The following is a 17,286-nucleotide window of genomic DNA, read 5'->3' on the forward strand; positions in this document are numbered from 1 at the left end:
GGATTATTATAATCTGTTATTTGAGTAAAAGAAAAAAATTAACACTCCTAACTATAGATAATCTAGAAGCCAAAGGAAACCCAATATTCTGCTCTACTTCCTTTAGTTTAAAAAAATCACTGAATGAATGTTAAAGCATCTGCTATATGTCAGGCACTGTTCTCCTCTTACTCAATGAACTTACCCACTGAGAACAAGGGACCACATTGGCCAGAGCCATAGCTATAGGAAGCTCTCCTTGATCACCCATCATTGTGACCAACTCCACCAGTCTCTCAAAACGATCTGCCAACACCGTTTCTGCAAGTGTATCAAATTCTGTGCCTTGCTGAAGGATTTTTGTCAGAACTTCCATAAACGTAGCTCTTGTCTGGAGATCTTTGTGATAACCTAAACCTGATATGGACAGATAGATGCAAATTTTACTAACGTGGCCTTGTTGAAACAATTTCTCTTATATGCCACATCTCTAGGTTTTAAATTTCTCTATAAAGCTTTCATTTTAGCTCACCTATGGAGTGCATGAGGCCACTGTCCACGTTAGCATTGAGTAAGTTTGACATTGCCAGAACTGTACAGTGCCTCAGTGATGCCAGCCTCCGAGACATGCCACGTTTCCTGCCACCTGTTTGTGCATTTTCATCTTCAACTTCACTACAGTCGTTCAAAAGGTTCATAAACAATGTGAAATACCTGAGAAATAAAAAGACTGACCCTTACCCAGTGAAGGTCTTATCAACCAAAAAGCTAATCAGACATTCTGAAATCATTTCATATGCACTCCAGGGGTGGCCCTGGGTAGCTGCTTCTCTCCAGTCTTGGGGTAATCAGCCAGAGTGGCTCATTATGAATGTTTTGTGCTGAGTAGCTGTTTATCCTGACAAAGCCCCATACATATGTCATGACATAAGCATCAAGTAGATGGAATGTTCCCTGGTAAATGCATCACTTTTAAAGTTTATAAAATCAGTGGTCCCAAAAGTTTAGACAATGCCATTTTAAATGATCTAACGAGGGTTTTACTGCCAATAAAAATTCACTGATCAAATTATTTTCTTTAAAAACCACAAAACACAGTTGTTTTCCTATACCAACTCTATTATAGGGAATATCGCTTCAAGCACGTGTTATATTTTGTGAGACAGCAGCTGACAGCCATAATAAGAAAGCAATGAGGTCCATTTTCCAAGCATAATCACTTGCCACTTTGATTACACTTTTTTGTTTTGTTGTGTGTGGGGCTTTGTGTTTTTTTGTTTTGTACATTTGCTGACGAAATTTACTTAAGAAATAACTGTGATTTGGCTTCCATCAATTCCACACCATCTCCTTCCTCAGGCTGCAACGGAAGACCAGCCAGGAGTGAAACTACTGCTTCCATGCTTGCCTGGTCCAAGTCTCTGGAAAAAAAAAATCAAAAAGAACAAATCTTTCAGGTTCTTCCATTTCACCCACCCCTCAAATAAAATTCTTCCTAACAGACGCAAACTTTAAGAACTACCTATTTCATTAAACATATTTCTATGAAAACCTAAATAATGTGAATTAACATGCAGAGCCCAGAATGAAAAGACACTTCAAGTTGGGGAGAGGGCAACTGTAACTTTCTACAAATAATCTTGGCAAAATGACTACCTTAAATTAAAAGCACAAAGTATGGAACCAACCTGGCCTAAGAAATACATGTCAGTAGTTGTTATATAATTCATAATATTTAAATATTTCTGATATGTGGTAGTTAAGTATTTATTAGAGCAAACCTAAGCAATTACTTTTTAGAAAGACTCAAAACAATTAAGTTCCTCAAATAAAATCTTTAGCCAATCAAAAAATACAATTTTATTACTTTATTAAAAAAACACCTTTCTGGAGAGTTCCCATCATGGCTCAGTGGTTAATGAATCCAACTAAGAACCTTGAGGTTGGGGGTTCGATCCCTGGCCTTGCTCAGTGGGTGAAGGATCCTGCGTTGCCGTGAGCTGTGGTGTAGGCCAGCGGCTACAGCTCTGATTCGACCCCTAGCCTGAGAACCTCCATATGCCGCAGAAGCGGCCCAAGAAATGGCAAAAAGACAAAAAAAGAAAAAAAAAAAAAAAAACACGTTTTTATATTTTACTTTCCAACTGTAGACTATCCTTCCTAAATAGACAACTAAATCTTTCCAAATATAACATTCTCTCACATTTGTTGTTACTGAAAGTCTTCTAGTTAAAAAGATAAAGAAATAATAAAGATTAATGTCTTTATATAATTTAAGCACAAAAGCTTGATACCCCCCCAAACCAATTTCAAAACACATAACATATATGTATAATGAAGAAGTTCTAATGTCCAGAGTAAAACTACTGATATGCAGTTAAAGGTCACTTTCTTCTTTTTTCTTTTACCTTGTAAGACATTTTACATCATCATCTGCCGCTTGGTTGGATGTTCCCATGACCCAATCTGTCAGGTATTCTACCATTTTATTCCTACAGAAGGGCAGGGAAAAAGAAAACAGTAAACAATTTCTTTTAAGTCCTACATACACTGTTAGCCATAGAAGAATTTTTAATTATGCAAGTAATTTGCCAAATCCCCCAGGCAATATGATGATTTCTTAAAAGAGATACAGCTATCACAAACCTAACGGTGAGAAGGGCACAGACATGGGCAAACTTGGATACTGATTCCCCACGTTAGCTTAGCTATGGGATCTGTTGGAAACAGAATCAAATTCTTAGCTCAATAATAATTTGAGAAACGGGGACCACTGTCATGGGCCCAAAGCTTTGGGAAATCTGAAAAGATCTGAAGAGAAAAACACATAAACTGCCCCCTTTCCACCTTTCCCCTGATAACCAAGTGCCTACTATTTTTCTATACTTCATTTAAGATAATAAGATTTAGAAGACCCTACTTCGGTCTTTTAAGAACTCACCTAAATTTCATCTCTTGACAAAACGAGAGGTCATCTCTCCTTGCCATCATTACTTCGACTAACTGACACAATTTTGTTTTTATTTGAATTGCATGGACCATATTCCCAAGCACACGAACATACCTATTAGACACAGAAATAGTCCAAAAAAATTATCAGATAAAAACAAAAGAGAAGGTGTTCCACCTGCTTTAATCTCTAAAGTAAAAATTTAAATGTAACCATAACTACAACATTTTAATTCTGTTTAAATGAGAACATATATCACTTCTAGTTACCTTACTGCCACACCCTAATTTGGATACATCAAAGAAAAGGATAGCAAATTATTTGACTACTAACTGCCAACACCAATGTATGTCTGCTACCTTTCAGTGGAATGCTTACCTGACCAGGTTTAACATCATTGTTTCAATGCTAGCTTGCCCTAGGTGTTCAGAGCTGCCTTCAGTATGATTATCTAGTAAGTTCTTCATTATAGCTATGGTTTGCTCCACAAACTGAGTATTTGTGTCGGTCAATAAAACCTATACAAAGAACAAAACATGTTTGAGGATGAATGCACAGCAGACACATGAGAGAGAGATGAAGCTGCCTAATCTAAATGTCACACACATGCAGAAATGCACTTGCGGGCATATATCCAAACAGGCACAAAGATACACACAGACATTCGTACCCACACTCAAGACACTGATAACCCCAGGCACACTCATGCACCAGAGTCCCTAAAAACAGACTGATTCCTACATTAGATGCTTCTTATTTTTGCAATGTTTTTGCCTATTTTTTAAAAAATTATAAGTGGAAGTTCATGCTAGTAAATAAAATGAAATAACCTAAAGGACAAAGTCCTTACTATTTCTTCCTTTTTTCCTTTCTTTCTTTCTTTTTTTTGGCCTCACTGTAGCACGTAGTATTTCCTGGGCCAGGGATCAAACTTGCATCACAGCAGTGACAACACCCAATCCTTAACCACTAGGCCACCAGGGAACTCAAGAAAAAGTCTTCATTGTTTCAAATGAGTCACTCTATTCATAAGGAAGGGTGAAAAACAAAACAGAGGATACTTTACCTGTCCTTGGGAGTCAAAAAACTTGCTGATGGTATTCTTTAATTTGTTAAAGAGCATTGGATAAAGAGCAGGACTCAACTCTAGACCCACCAAATCCTTAACATTGGTCCGTATTTGAAGTCCCACTTTCTCATGGTTGCAGACCATTAAGGATAGCAGCCGATCCATAAATTTGCTGACAGGTGTGTCTGCGTTCCCCTCTGAGGACATCACTGAAATCATGGAACCCTTGCGTTCACTGACTGGGCCCATGGGTGGGCTATAGGTTGCCAGGCCAGAATTGCTTCTCTGCTGTAGGCACACTCCCCCAAGGGCACAAAGGAAGCCAGTCATGTTGATCCATTCTTGCAGGGAGTCCGTGTCAGACAAATCTATGGATCCTCCTCCGCTCACATGAGACATTCGCCTCTTAACAATGGTTTTATGAAGGCTTTCGGCAGCCTAAACACAAAAATTTTATGGAAAGCATGAATTCAGCCTAAATTGGTTGAGAGATTAAACAAAATTACCTTTTATCCCATACTTCTTCCATGACAAAAGAACATTTTTTACATTAGAAAAAAAAAAAGAAAGAAATCCAAGTCTTCACTCTGTCATTCCTAGTCACACCATGGTATCTTACTGCTTGAGGACAGAGAAGCCTTAAAAGAACTGAAGGTGGTGACAAACACAGATCCAGTATCAGATCTAGAAGGTGGTGATGGCCTGAAACTCAGAAAGGAATATACTCTGAAAAGATTTGCTTACATCAATTCCTGGACACAGAGGCAAGACCTGTGCTGCTTCAAGAAATACAAATATTTAGAGATTTTTAACCAAGTAGTGTGTGTACTTATTAACTTAGTGACTTGAACTTAACCCAAGTTCAAGTGCTCTGGGACAAGCTTTGTAAACACCGTAAACATTGTATTACTGTTAACATAGACCCTATGTGGCAAGATGAAAGTAACCAAGTTGATAAGTGAAAGAGAGTGCAAAGAAGGACAAGAGAAAGACAAAAATCAATAGGAAAAAAAAAAAATCATACTCTACAAGAGTTTATAATGTGACAGAGGGGGAATCTTCCAAGAGTTCTGATCCTTTCAGTTTACAGAGTAGAGATGAGAAAGAAAAACTCTTACTATATATGGCAAAAATTTTTCAATTTCCCTTATATACTGCTTACAAGCAATAATACTCATTACAGAGGATATATCAACCCAAGAAAGCAACCTATTTAGGGACATTCTGTGATATGAATGATGTAGAAGTACCACTGCATTTTCTTCATTATGTATGTTTTGTGGGGAAAATGGCTTCTCAAGGACTGCTTTGAATACGGAACTCTTAAAACTATTTCTTATAGCACATGAATTTACTACAGCTGTATGTAATGTTAGAATATGGCTACATATCTCTGCTGTCATGCAGCACATGATCCCTTTTAGGACTGATGTTATCAGGTATTTACGCAAGCTCCCTCATCAGGAGTTAAGACAGAGTGTGGCTCAGACAAGGATGACTTAATGTGGAGCACAAAGAACCACTGGATACACTGTTATGCTTTGATAGAGTAAGCCTACTTGACTATGAGGTTAATTGGGATAAGTCAGATAATAAATCAATTTCTCACCGTGAACAATCAATGCAATAACGAATCACTGGTATCAGACCTAAACTTCACTGCAAAAGAACTTGTAGACTGGCTTATAAGCAACAATGCGAAAGAGCAGATATATATGGACCAAATTTACATATTGAGATTATCGAACACTGTCAAGTGATTCTGAATATTTTTAGCAGCGGAAGGATGACTAAGTACTTGGCATACTGACTACATTTCGGCTGCAGCACAGCTGAAACACTGTAATTTGAAAATTCATGACTTACTTCCTTTATTCATCAAGATCCAGCACCACTCAGACATAGCTTTAATCTGGTTTCAGCTCTATGGCCAAGCGTTCATACTCAACAACAGTGTACTTGGCGTTGATGTTTATTTAAGCATTATGGAATATTGTATTAGCAGCTAAGGCTCAGCTATCTAAACAGAGTTGTTGTTGTTTTTCTTTTTTTTTGGGGGGGGGTTGTTTGTTTGTTTGTTTTTGGCTGCCCCATGGCCTATGGAGTACCTTGGCCAGGCAAGGCTGGATCCTTAACCCACTGTGCTGGGCTGGGGATCAAACCTGCGTCCCAGTGCACCCAAGATGCTGCCACCCGCTTTGCGCCACAGCAGGGATCTCCTAAACAGAGTTCTTTTGCATCTTTATTAAACACTAATCTTCCCACTGAAAATAAGAAGAGGAAGAAGAGCTGAGAAGCCCAGCTTCGTGACCTTGGTCACCTACTGCTAGTCCTCAAAGCAGTGATGACAGTGAAACCCATCAAAGTGGAGGCAGAGATACTGAAACTGATGAAGATGAACAACTTATACACAGAACCAAACATATGCAACAGTGACTTTCAGATGCAAAGAAATCCATGCAGGGACGTTCTGACACAACTGCCAACAGTGGTAAAGATAGAAGGAGTGGGCTTGGTAGCAATAGTAGGCATAGAAATGGATCTAGCAATGAGGTGGATTCTTGTAATGCAAGCCAGTCAGCTAGCTGGGAGCCCTGGCAGTGAGGTATAGTCAGATAACACTGCAGATTTAAAGCCCTTAAAGAAGATGAAGATGACAATCATGGTCATAATCCTCTTCAAAGTAGTTGTGGTACAGATCTTCAGACCAGAAAATTAAAAAGTCAAGCAGGCACTTGTTTAGGGGATTCTCAAGCAAGCAATGGTACATAAAAGGACCTGGTTTTTAACACTGAGTCAATGCCATCAACAGACAATCAAATACAAACACCAGATGCCTGTTCACACTCTGAAGATGCAGAACATATTTTAGACAAAATGAATGCTGCACACGTAGCATAAGCATCTCAGGAATCTTATAGTATGATTCGCACTGGGGACTTTCTTGGGAGAATATCGGAAATGATTTATTTGTCAGCAATCTTGCATCACTCAATTCAGCATCACTAAAGGCAGCATCACTACCACCACCACATCATCACCACCATGATGGGCATGTGACTGACAAGCTAAGTGTAGATGACGTCAACTGCAGTAGCTCCCAGGTTAGTACAAAATCAGAAGAAAAATATGGCTGATTCTAATAGTGAAGAATCTGGGTGTGGAAAGGACCTAGTTCAGAGTAATTCACATGCAGAGCTAACATCTCATCTCACACAACAACATCTTGCCAATTCAGCATCTATTTACCATAAATATCTTAATCAAGGACCTACAGTTCATAAACAGCAATTAGAAAGTAACTCTGTGAAAGACATTAATCTGGACACTATTTGCAAGAAAGGAAACACCTTGTTGTGGGATATAGTCCAAAATGACTATAGTTATTCTTTCTTGAAGGATTATTAATCCTTAATAAATGAAGCAGAGAAACCTCTCTGTTCCTTAGTATGTTGGTTTATAGATACACAAATCTGAATGAGATTCACTGAAGGTTGCCTTGAAAATGTAGGAAACAACAGGTGTATAGGAATTTAAAAAACTTATGCAACAAAGTTCATTTTGTGTATTCTTATCAATGAGGTGTGGTGAATTAACAGCATTTAAAGTACCATTATCGACTTTTTTTTTTTAAAATAATTGTGATTTTCATATTATGTTTGTAGACTTTTCCCTCACAGGGTTTATATTTTACCACTGTTTTGCTGGGTTTTGTTTTGTTGTTTGTTTTTTGTCTTTTTAGGGCAACACCCATGGCATACAGAGGTTCCCCAGCTAGGGGTTGAATCAGAGCTGTAACCACTGACCTACACCACAGTAACACAGGATCTGAGCCACATCTGCGACTTACATCACAGCTCGTGGCAATGCCAGATCCTTAACCCACTGAGTGAGGTCAAGGATCGAACCTGCATCCTTATGGATACTAGTCAGATTTGTTTCTGCTGAGCCACAATGGGAATGCCTATTTTGCTTTTTTTTTTTTTTCCAGTACTTTTTGGCACTTTTCTTGATTAGATCCTCTCCAACAGAAACAGAGGAATAATAGTAACACTTATTATTTTTTTGATTCTAGAAATACGGTGGTGATTATACTGTTTCCAAATTTTAGTTGAATGTTCTTAAACTTTGTCATAGTATAATATGAGAAGTTAAATAAGTGAAGTTAAACTGAAGCTGAAACATAAATATTATAAGGTTTGTTCTTTCATTTGTGGGATCTTCTGTTTCATTCATTCATTTGCCACACCCATGGCATGTGGAAGTTCCCAGGCCAGGGATCAAACATGCGCCACAGCAAGGACAATGCCGAATTCCTAACTGCTAGGCCGCTAGGAAACTCCCGTGTCTGACTTTCAGAGTGCATAAAGAATTAGGTTAGCGTTTTTCTTCTAGTTTTAATTCTGCTGTATATTTATATACCTCTTATCGGGGCTCAAATGTTTCTTGATTTTCCACAAGTTTCTTGATTTTCAGTTCCACAATTTCAGGTTTCCCTTGTCATATATTGCTTTGATAATGTTCCATTCTTTGACATAGTGAATTCCATTATCAGCTGAAAATATATTATACTATATATTTTCAGCTTACCTTTTTGCCCAGGCCTGATATAAATGTCTAACTTTATTGAATATTTAAGTGCTTCAAAATATTTTATCTCTAACTGAATTAGAAAAAATAGGTACAATATTTTATTTCTTACTTTTGGTCTTTAAAGGGCTATAATTTGACTATCACAACAGAAAAATTGCTTTTCACGTAGATATAAGAAACCACTAATAGATCCCTGTTAGTAGATCAATTTCCTCATTCGGTATATATTTTTCAAAAGGAATATTTTTAATGGATGGATGATAATTCACCTCTATAGTATAAATACCTCTATAGTAGTTCATTTCAAAATGTTGTCTTTCAAAAGTCTTTGTGAAACTACCAGTTTTTAATGTAGTGGTATCAGTTTATATTCGCCATATGTGCATTTGCATACCTTGTGACCCAGCAATCCCATCCTTAAGTGTGTACCTTACAGAAATAGATCCCTAGGTCAGCAAAAGACACATTCAAAAATGTTCATAACAGCACTGTTCAAAATAACTAGTCTCGGAGTGCCCGTTGTGGCACAGTGCAAACAAATCCAACTAGGAACCATGAGGCTGCAGTTCGATCCCTGGCCCTGCTCAGTGGCTTAAGGATGTGGCATTGCCATGAGCTATGGTGTAGGTTGCAGATGCGGCTCAGATCTCGTGTTGCTGTGGCTGTGGTGTAGGCTGGCAGTTATAGCTCCAATTAGACCCCCTAGCCTGGGAACCTCCATATGACGCCGGTGTGTTCCCAAAAAGCAAAAAAAAAAAAAAAAAAAAAGGTCTCTGTATGGCTATCCAATGCCAAAAAAGGAAGAGAAAGGAAAACTAAATTGAGGACTGTTGAATGAAGTAATATATTGCAACAACAATGAATGAACTACAACTGCACAGAATAGTGTGGCTAAATCTCACTAATATTATGTTGAGTGAAAGAAGACAGATATTAAGAATATGTTTCTATAGCTTCATTTATATAAGTTTAACAATAGGAAAATGATTGTATTCAGTTGATGGCTACCCTTAGTTGTTAATGACTGGAAAGGGCAAATGAAAAGTTCTGGGACGCTGGTAATGATTTCTTTTTTTATGTGGGTGTTGGCTGCACAGGTATGTTTGCCTCCTAATATTTTGCACTGTCATTTCAATTTACACATATTTTTGTATGTGTATTACACTTCAATTTTAAAAAACTATACAAAGATGCAAAAAATTTAAAAAGTAAAAAAATCCAAACTTAAGATTAAAGCATACACATTTTTAAAGAGAAACCACATATTTTTGGCACAGACTAATATAATCAATCAAGAATATCAAATTCCTTTAAAAACTTTGATTTACTTGAATGAACCTTGCCAACACTATGCCAAGTAAAAGAAACCAGTCACTAGAGACGACATATTGTGTGATTCTATTTATGAGAAATGTCCAGAATAGGCTACTGAAACATAAAGTAAAATAGTGACTGCCTAGGGCTGGGGGCAAGGGTGTGGGAGGAAGGTTAAGGATGATAGCTAAAGAGTGTAGGCTTTGATTAAACTGTGGTGATGGATGCACATTCTGTGAATATACTAAAAAACCACTGAATCATACACTTTAAACAAATGAATTATATGGTATGTGAATTATATATCAATAAAACAATTATCAAAAAAAAATTCTTTCATTCTAAAGCTACATGCCCTCTCCAAATAATATTAGGTACAGACTTTTGCTTCAAAAAACACAACTTTTTTTTCTTGTTCTTATTAACCAGGACAAGAAAAAAAGGGAATCTAATGAGTTTTTCTAAAATACCTAATAATAAGAACAATGTGGGCATTACAAATCAAACATACACAAATATCAATTAATTATTAATTTCCAGGGTAACTGATGATAAGAGTTGATAAATAAAATGTCCAAACTTTAAAACTTTATTTAACATGTGGATTCAATCTTCTGGCCACCAGATCTCTTAATTAGAGTATCTAATAAAATAGTAAAATATATTATTTCAATTTTATTTTTCTCTACCTCTACTGTCCCTTTCCTAAAAATTCCATGAAATGCTCTGATGGCGAAAGAAAAAGAAAAGAGGGGAAAGGAATGGTCTCTACCATAAATCATCTCTAGCTCAGAGGTGCCCAACATTTCTGTAATGATGAAAGCATTTTCTACCTGTGTTATCCATAGCAGTCAATTTCCACATGTGGCTATTTTAGGACAAAGAAACTGAATTTTAATCATATTTAATGTTAATTAAGTTAAATTTTAATTTGACTAGTGGCTACTGTACTAGTGCAGGTTCAGATGAACCACATCTAAATGTCATTCTTAAGACAATTATGTTATTATACTAAGAGTGACTCACAAAAGATTACTGAAGTAAAGTACATATATTTAGCAGACAAAATTGACTAACAGACAAAATTGACTTCACAAACTCACCTGGCCATCTTCCATTTTGGCTTTCGGGTAGTTGAGGATTAGTTTTGTAGCTTGTTCCCACTTTGCATGCGTATCTTCCCAAGCCTAAAATGAAGGCAATTACCACTTGAAAGCAACTTTAAACTTAGATCTAAAAATCAGTAACAGGTCTCAGGCTTGGTGCATATTTTAATATCCTACTTGTAATATGAACATATCTTAGATTTGCTTTAAAAGCTATTCCTGGCCACAAACATATAACATGAGGCTTCTAAAATTGAGGGTGGAGGCCTGGGAGGAATATTCCGCTGCTAAGGGCATACCTCAGTATTTCCTGCAGTGGATGCTCAATTCGCCGTAGCAGTGCCATCACTCTTTTCTGAAGTGCTGTTCTTCCTAAGCAAAGACAAGAGCAAATCAATTTAGAGCCCTGCTTGCCAATGGAGAACCTGGCAAGTCCAACCCAAAAGGCAGAGTAGGAGGAATGGGATGAATACTTCAAATGATAAAGCTGAACATTTCCTTTTAGCAGCCTCACAGGAAAAGGGTACTTAACTTGGTCCACAGCCTAAAACAGCTATTCCTACCTATATTTACTCAAAACACGTGCCAATGTTTTTAAAACTTCACTATACATAGTGCAGGCAGAGTGAATTATATAATCTGTAACTGAAAGCAATTTCTGCCAGTTTTAAAGCAAATGTATAGAGCATATTAAAACTGTTAGAAATTAAGAACTTATTTCATTTTTTTTTCCTCTTTTCTTTTTTTTTTTTTTAGGGCTGAGCCTGCAGCATATGGAAATTGCCATGCTGGGATTTGAATCAGAGCTACAGCTGCTAGCCTATGCCACAGCCACAGAAACGCCAGATACGAACCACATCTGTGACCTATGCCACAGCTTGCAGCAACACTGGATCCTTAATCTACTGAGCAGGGCCAGGGATCGAACCCGCATCCTCATGGACACCATGTCAGGTTCTTAACTCACTGAGCCACAATGGTAACTCCAAGAATTTATTTCAAATACTATTTACTATCACCTTACCTTATGCAGAAAAGGATTTCAGGTAAGCTATTTGAACTAGCCCTATAAACTTATAAAGTAGTAATCTTAAATACATCCTAGAGCAATCAGATGCCATGTGAGTGAAGGCAGACTGAGTGAAAAAAACATTAACCCACATTTACCTGTCGACATCATGTTGCTGACAGAGGCAAATTCCATAAATGTGTTATAATTGGGCAGGAAGTTGTGCACTGACACTTCATCCACCCCACACCGGATATCCGCTTCCTCACAGAGGTGACGAAAACAGGACATGGCAACCAGAACAGCTTCAGTGTCAGGGCTCCACAGAAACATGTACAGGGCCACTTCTAGTTTGGTCTGGGCTTGTCGGCATATTGGTGGGGTTCCGCTGTATCCTGCTGCACTATCCTGGGAGTCAGGAGTGGGAGGCAAAGATTTGCAACTTACGTGATTTTATTTACAAAACCCAATAATGCAACAAACTATGTACCATATATGTCTATACATAATCACACATAGGAGCTTTCCCCCTTAACCATGCTAGAATTTTCAAACCCCAAAATATCTCATCTGAATGAGAAATCAGATTATTTGGACCAACATAATACTACTATCTGTCCAATTTCAATTAGAATATATTATGCCATTCCAGATTCCAGAAATATAGATTAAGTCTAATATGAAAAATGTAAAGTACTTCTCAGTCAACTATCAATAACAAAGGAAGAGAAAGTAACACGAAACTCTATCCACCCAGAGGGAATAAACAATTATACTGCAATACTGATTCAAATAAGGACACAAATAAGAACTAAACACTGCTGCAGAAGATACACTTGGCTCTGGCAAACACATTCCCAAAACACAAACTAAAGAAATCCTCATCTACAAAATGAATGTAAAGTCTGCAGGTAAGGTTGACAAGAGCAAATACCACACTGCTTAGTAGTTGTTTTCTCCTTCAAATGAATATTATATTGTAAATTAGGGATAAAAAAAGCTTTGGTATGGCAAAGAAACGTCTGTAATGATTTGGTATTTTCACTTGTATTATGATTTATTTTTATTATACACACAAAAGTTGTAACACTTACACATAACATCAAGCAAAATGCTTTTCCTCCCAGTAAATTTGTATTTTTTTAGTTGATAAAACTTCCATACTTCTTACACGATGAATGGCCTTTCTTACAGAGATTTATAACAATTACAGCTATCAGTTATAGCTTGCTTATGCATGTTAAATAATCAAGTGCTGTTTACATATAATCTCATTTAATATTCGCAACAATTCTGGGGCAGATATTATTATTATTGTCCCCATTTTAAAGTTAAGGAACTGAGTCAGAGAGATGTTAGGAAATTGTTTAAGGTTCCAGAGGGAACACATATGGAAGTTCCCAGGCTATGGGTCAAACTGGAGCTGCAGCTGCCAGCCTACGCCACAGCCATAGCAACGCCAGATCCGAGCCACATCTGTGACCTACACCGCAGCTCATGGCAACGGCAGATCCTTAACCCACTGAGGCTTGAAGCCAGGGATTGACCCTGCATCCCCGTGGATACTAAACAGGTTTGTTTCTGCTGAGCCATGATGGAAACTCCACTAAGCAGTTCTTTACTATGCCATATTACCTGGCTGAAATTTACCAAAGTTCCTTCAGAAAAAAATACAGGGCACGGATGATGATCTAAGAAAACTACAAAAGAAGCTCCTTACCATGGATGAGTTTCCTTTTCCCCTCCGGAGAGAGGTTCCAGGAGTACAAGTACGTAGTAATTCTTCATGATCCATGGGTATCTGACTGGTATTTCCACTTGAAGGAATATCACACCCTACTCCATAAAGGAAGAGAAAGTGACAGGAACTTCTATCTGCCTGCTAGAAAGAAAAAAATAAGCCATTTCAAAGCACTGATAACCAAGAGAACTAAACACTTAATATGAGCTATTTTTCTTAATTTGAAACTATTCTGCAAAACCTCTCCTTCCAACTTGTAATCCCCTCACTTTGAGGTATATTCACTAGAAACCCAGTAGTACAAATAATGTCTGTTCAACATCTCTGAAACTCTTCTCACCTTTCCATTCCTCAAGTCATCAGAATCAATAGATTCCAGAAATGTAAATTAACATTTCTAGATCTAACATGGACATATGCAAAATGTCAACAACATAAATCTTCCACATGAAAAACATAATGTACTTCTCAGTCAATTATAAATGACAAACAATTCATCTCATAAGATTTATATCCTGTGCTATGGTCAGGATAACTGAAAGTTGGCTCTTTTGAGATAAGTTTTCTGGACCAGTATTAACACTGGTGTGCATGTGTGTTTGTGTGTGTGTGTACGCAAGTTTGTTATAAGAGTGAATTTACTGACCAGAGAACTACAAATTCATTACTAGATTACAATAGCTGTACTCTGGAGAATTACACCATAGTCAAGAGCATGAAACTCTGAAGTCTAATTTTGCTCCTTATCTTTGAATAATGCCAGCTTCTACATATTAACACACAAGATAAGCCAGATAAGAATAAATCCAACTCACCATTAGCCCATTTCTAAATAAAGAAAATTTGATAAGCTGCATAATACACTGAAAAGCATATGCATTCGATACATTTAAGATTTCTTACAGATTTTATCCATTCTAGAAATGGATAAGAATTCACTGAATCAAGTACTCCTAAAACTATGCCATTAACAGAAGAACATTTCAATTGGCTAATTACAGAAACTATGTTAAAAGAAATGTAACGCTTTTTCTATTCCCTAAAACCTCTGTCACCATGCTTCAATAGTTCAAAATCAAAACATCTTTTTTTTTTTTTTGCTTTTTAAGGCCACACCCAAGGCATGAGGAGGTTCCCAGGCCAGGGGTCAAATGGGAGCTACAGCTGCCAGCCTACACCACAGCCACAGCAACGCAGGATATGAGCTGCGTCTCAGACCTACACTGCAGCTCTTGGCAACGCCAGATCCTTAACCCAATGAGCAAGGCCAGGGATTGAACCCGCAACCTCATGGCTCCTAGTCAGATTCTTTTCCATTGAGCCACGACAGGAACTCCAGAATCAAAACTTTTTACTCAATCCTAAGGAAGAAGATGCCTGCTGTTTTCAAGAGGTAAATGCTTACTCACGAATATAAATAAACCTAGATTGAGGACCCTCGATCTCTTCTCTTTAGCTTCTTTTTATAGATAGATGATATTCTGTGAACTAGCAAAAAGGTAAGATTCAGGTCTAATGTATGAACTTGAGAAGAGAGATAGAATATGTTCCTCAATCTTCCTTGGTCATAGCAGCCCTTACTTCTCTTAGGAATGTCCTATACAGTCCTGCTTAACTAGAATTTATGAGGACTGTGCCTGTAAGGCTAAATTTTAATTTCTAGAATGCTGATTTGTCATTGTTTTCTGCACATATATTTCCCTTGAAGACTTTGTAGGAAAGAGGAGCTGAATTAGGACTTAATTTGGGTAACAAACACTTCCTTAACCTCTTCTCATTACCATTGCAAATATTCTTCCATTTTTGAAGATGTCATTTTGCTTACCTTATTTTTAAGAAGAAATTTATTCCTGCAGATCAAAATTTCCCGCAACCATTTGAGAATTTCTGTGCTACTAAGCATTTGATGGCTAGTTAATTTCTTACAGATGTAAAAAAGCATTTGTGAGCTGCAGAAACAAAGTTCATTGTTATCAGCATTGTCAATAAACAACCTAACGCAGATACAATCAGTATTTAAGAATGGCATTTTCATAATGGACAAAGTTTAGAAAAATTTATTTTCCTTTTCAGGACATGTTTTCAGAGAAGTGGTTATCAAAATGTTAATAGCATGATAATCAAAGGAAGTAGTATACAGATTACATTAAAAAAAAAAAAAAAAGGCAAGCACATCTAAGCCCCCTACTCTCCCAATTCCCAACTGTTTCATCATGCATCTCATTCTTTCAGAGGACACACCAAAAAATGCACAAGTGCATAGCACAGACTGTATGAAAACCTAGTGCTCTAGAGCAGGGGTCTGCAAACAACTACCTATAGGCCAAATACAGTCCATCATTTGCTTTTGTAAATAAAGTTTTAGTGGAACAGGGCCGCACCCCTAGTCATTCATTTACATATTGTCTATGGTTGCTTTCATGTACCAATTGCATAACTGAATACTTAGAAAATATGTGGCCCACAAAGCCTAAAATTCTGACTACTTGGCCTTTAGAGAAAAAGTTTGCTTATTCTATTCTAGAGCTGCACTGTCCAACACAGTAGCCACAGGCAGCCACTTGTGGCTGCTGAACACTTGAAATACAAACTGTCTAAACCTAGATTTCCTCTAAGTATAAAATATACCAAATTTTGAAGACCATTAAAAAAATGAATGTAAAATATCAATAACTTTATTAATATTAATATCATTGAAATAACATTCTCTCGCTATATGCACACACACACATATTGGGTTAAAATATATTGTTAAATTAATTTTACCTGTTTCTTTTTACTTCTTAATGGGGCAACTAGAAAATTTTAAATTACATATGTGGTTCACATTATACTACTATCAAAGAGTACTTCAGAGTACTGCTATAGAGTCTAGGATTTAACTCAGCTACCAGGTGACTTTGAGTACCCACTCCTATGATAAGATCACAAAACTTGAGGCTTACACATGTACATCTCCCTCAATGTGTTACCTTTGTGCTCAGCGAAAGGTACTAATTTATATAACCAAAGACATAAATTTAAAAATTTTCTATATATATTTGCCTTCAAAACAGTTATTCATTATTAATCACCCACCAAAAACACTGATATTATGGAAAATATATGTATGAACAATCATGGTTTAAGAAACAATAATCTATTAACATTACAAAATTTCTAACACTCTAAGCTTATAACCTTATTTTTTTTTTGGTCTTTTTGTCTTTTCTAGGGCCACACCTGCGGCATATGGAGTTCTCAGGCTAGGGGCCTAATTGGAGCTGTAGCCACTGGCCTATACCAGAGCCACAGCAACGCAGGATCCAAGCCGCGGCTGTGACCTACACCATAGCTCGTGGCAACGCCGGATCCTTAACCCACTAAGCAAGGCCAGGGATTGAACCTGCAACATCATGGTTCCTAGTCAGATTCGTTAACCACTGAGCCATGATGGGAACCCCAATTTTTTTGGGGGGTCACTAAGCTTACAACCTTAAAAATCAATTTAAAACAGAGTTGTAACTACATAGAAACAGAAGAGAA

The 17,286-nt window shown here is 37.2% G+C and overlaps 1 protein-coding gene across 1 annotated transcript in view; it reads right to left on the bottom strand.

Moving 5' to 3' along the window:
- The window catches only part of NF1 (neurofibromin 1), a 267,108-nt gene that overhangs the window by 133,536 nt on the left and 116,286 nt on the right, over nucleotides 1-17,286 (bottom strand). Inside the window, 13 exon segments of the mRNA XM_021067460.1 lie at nucleotides 185-396; nucleotides 512-693; nucleotides 1,284-1,400; nucleotides 2,388-2,471; nucleotides 2,921-3,043; nucleotides 3,308-3,447; nucleotides 3,996-4,436; nucleotides 11,009-11,092; nucleotides 11,311-11,327; nucleotides 11,330-11,383; nucleotides 12,179-12,428; nucleotides 13,741-13,902; nucleotides 15,587-15,710. Of these exon segments, the coding sequence (XP_020923119.1) occupies nucleotides 185-396; nucleotides 512-693; nucleotides 1,284-1,400; nucleotides 2,388-2,471; nucleotides 2,921-3,043; nucleotides 3,308-3,447; nucleotides 3,996-4,436; nucleotides 11,009-11,092; nucleotides 11,311-11,327; nucleotides 11,330-11,383; nucleotides 12,179-12,428; nucleotides 13,741-13,902; nucleotides 15,587-15,710 (1,990 nt within the window).

Source organism: Sus scrofa, chromosome 12 (assembly GCF_000003025.6).
Source record: "Sus scrofa isolate TJ Tabasco breed Duroc chromosome 12, Sscrofa11.1, whole genome shotgun sequence".
NCBI classification, from domain to species: domain Eukaryota; kingdom Metazoa; phylum Chordata; class Mammalia; order Artiodactyla; family Suidae; genus Sus; species Sus scrofa.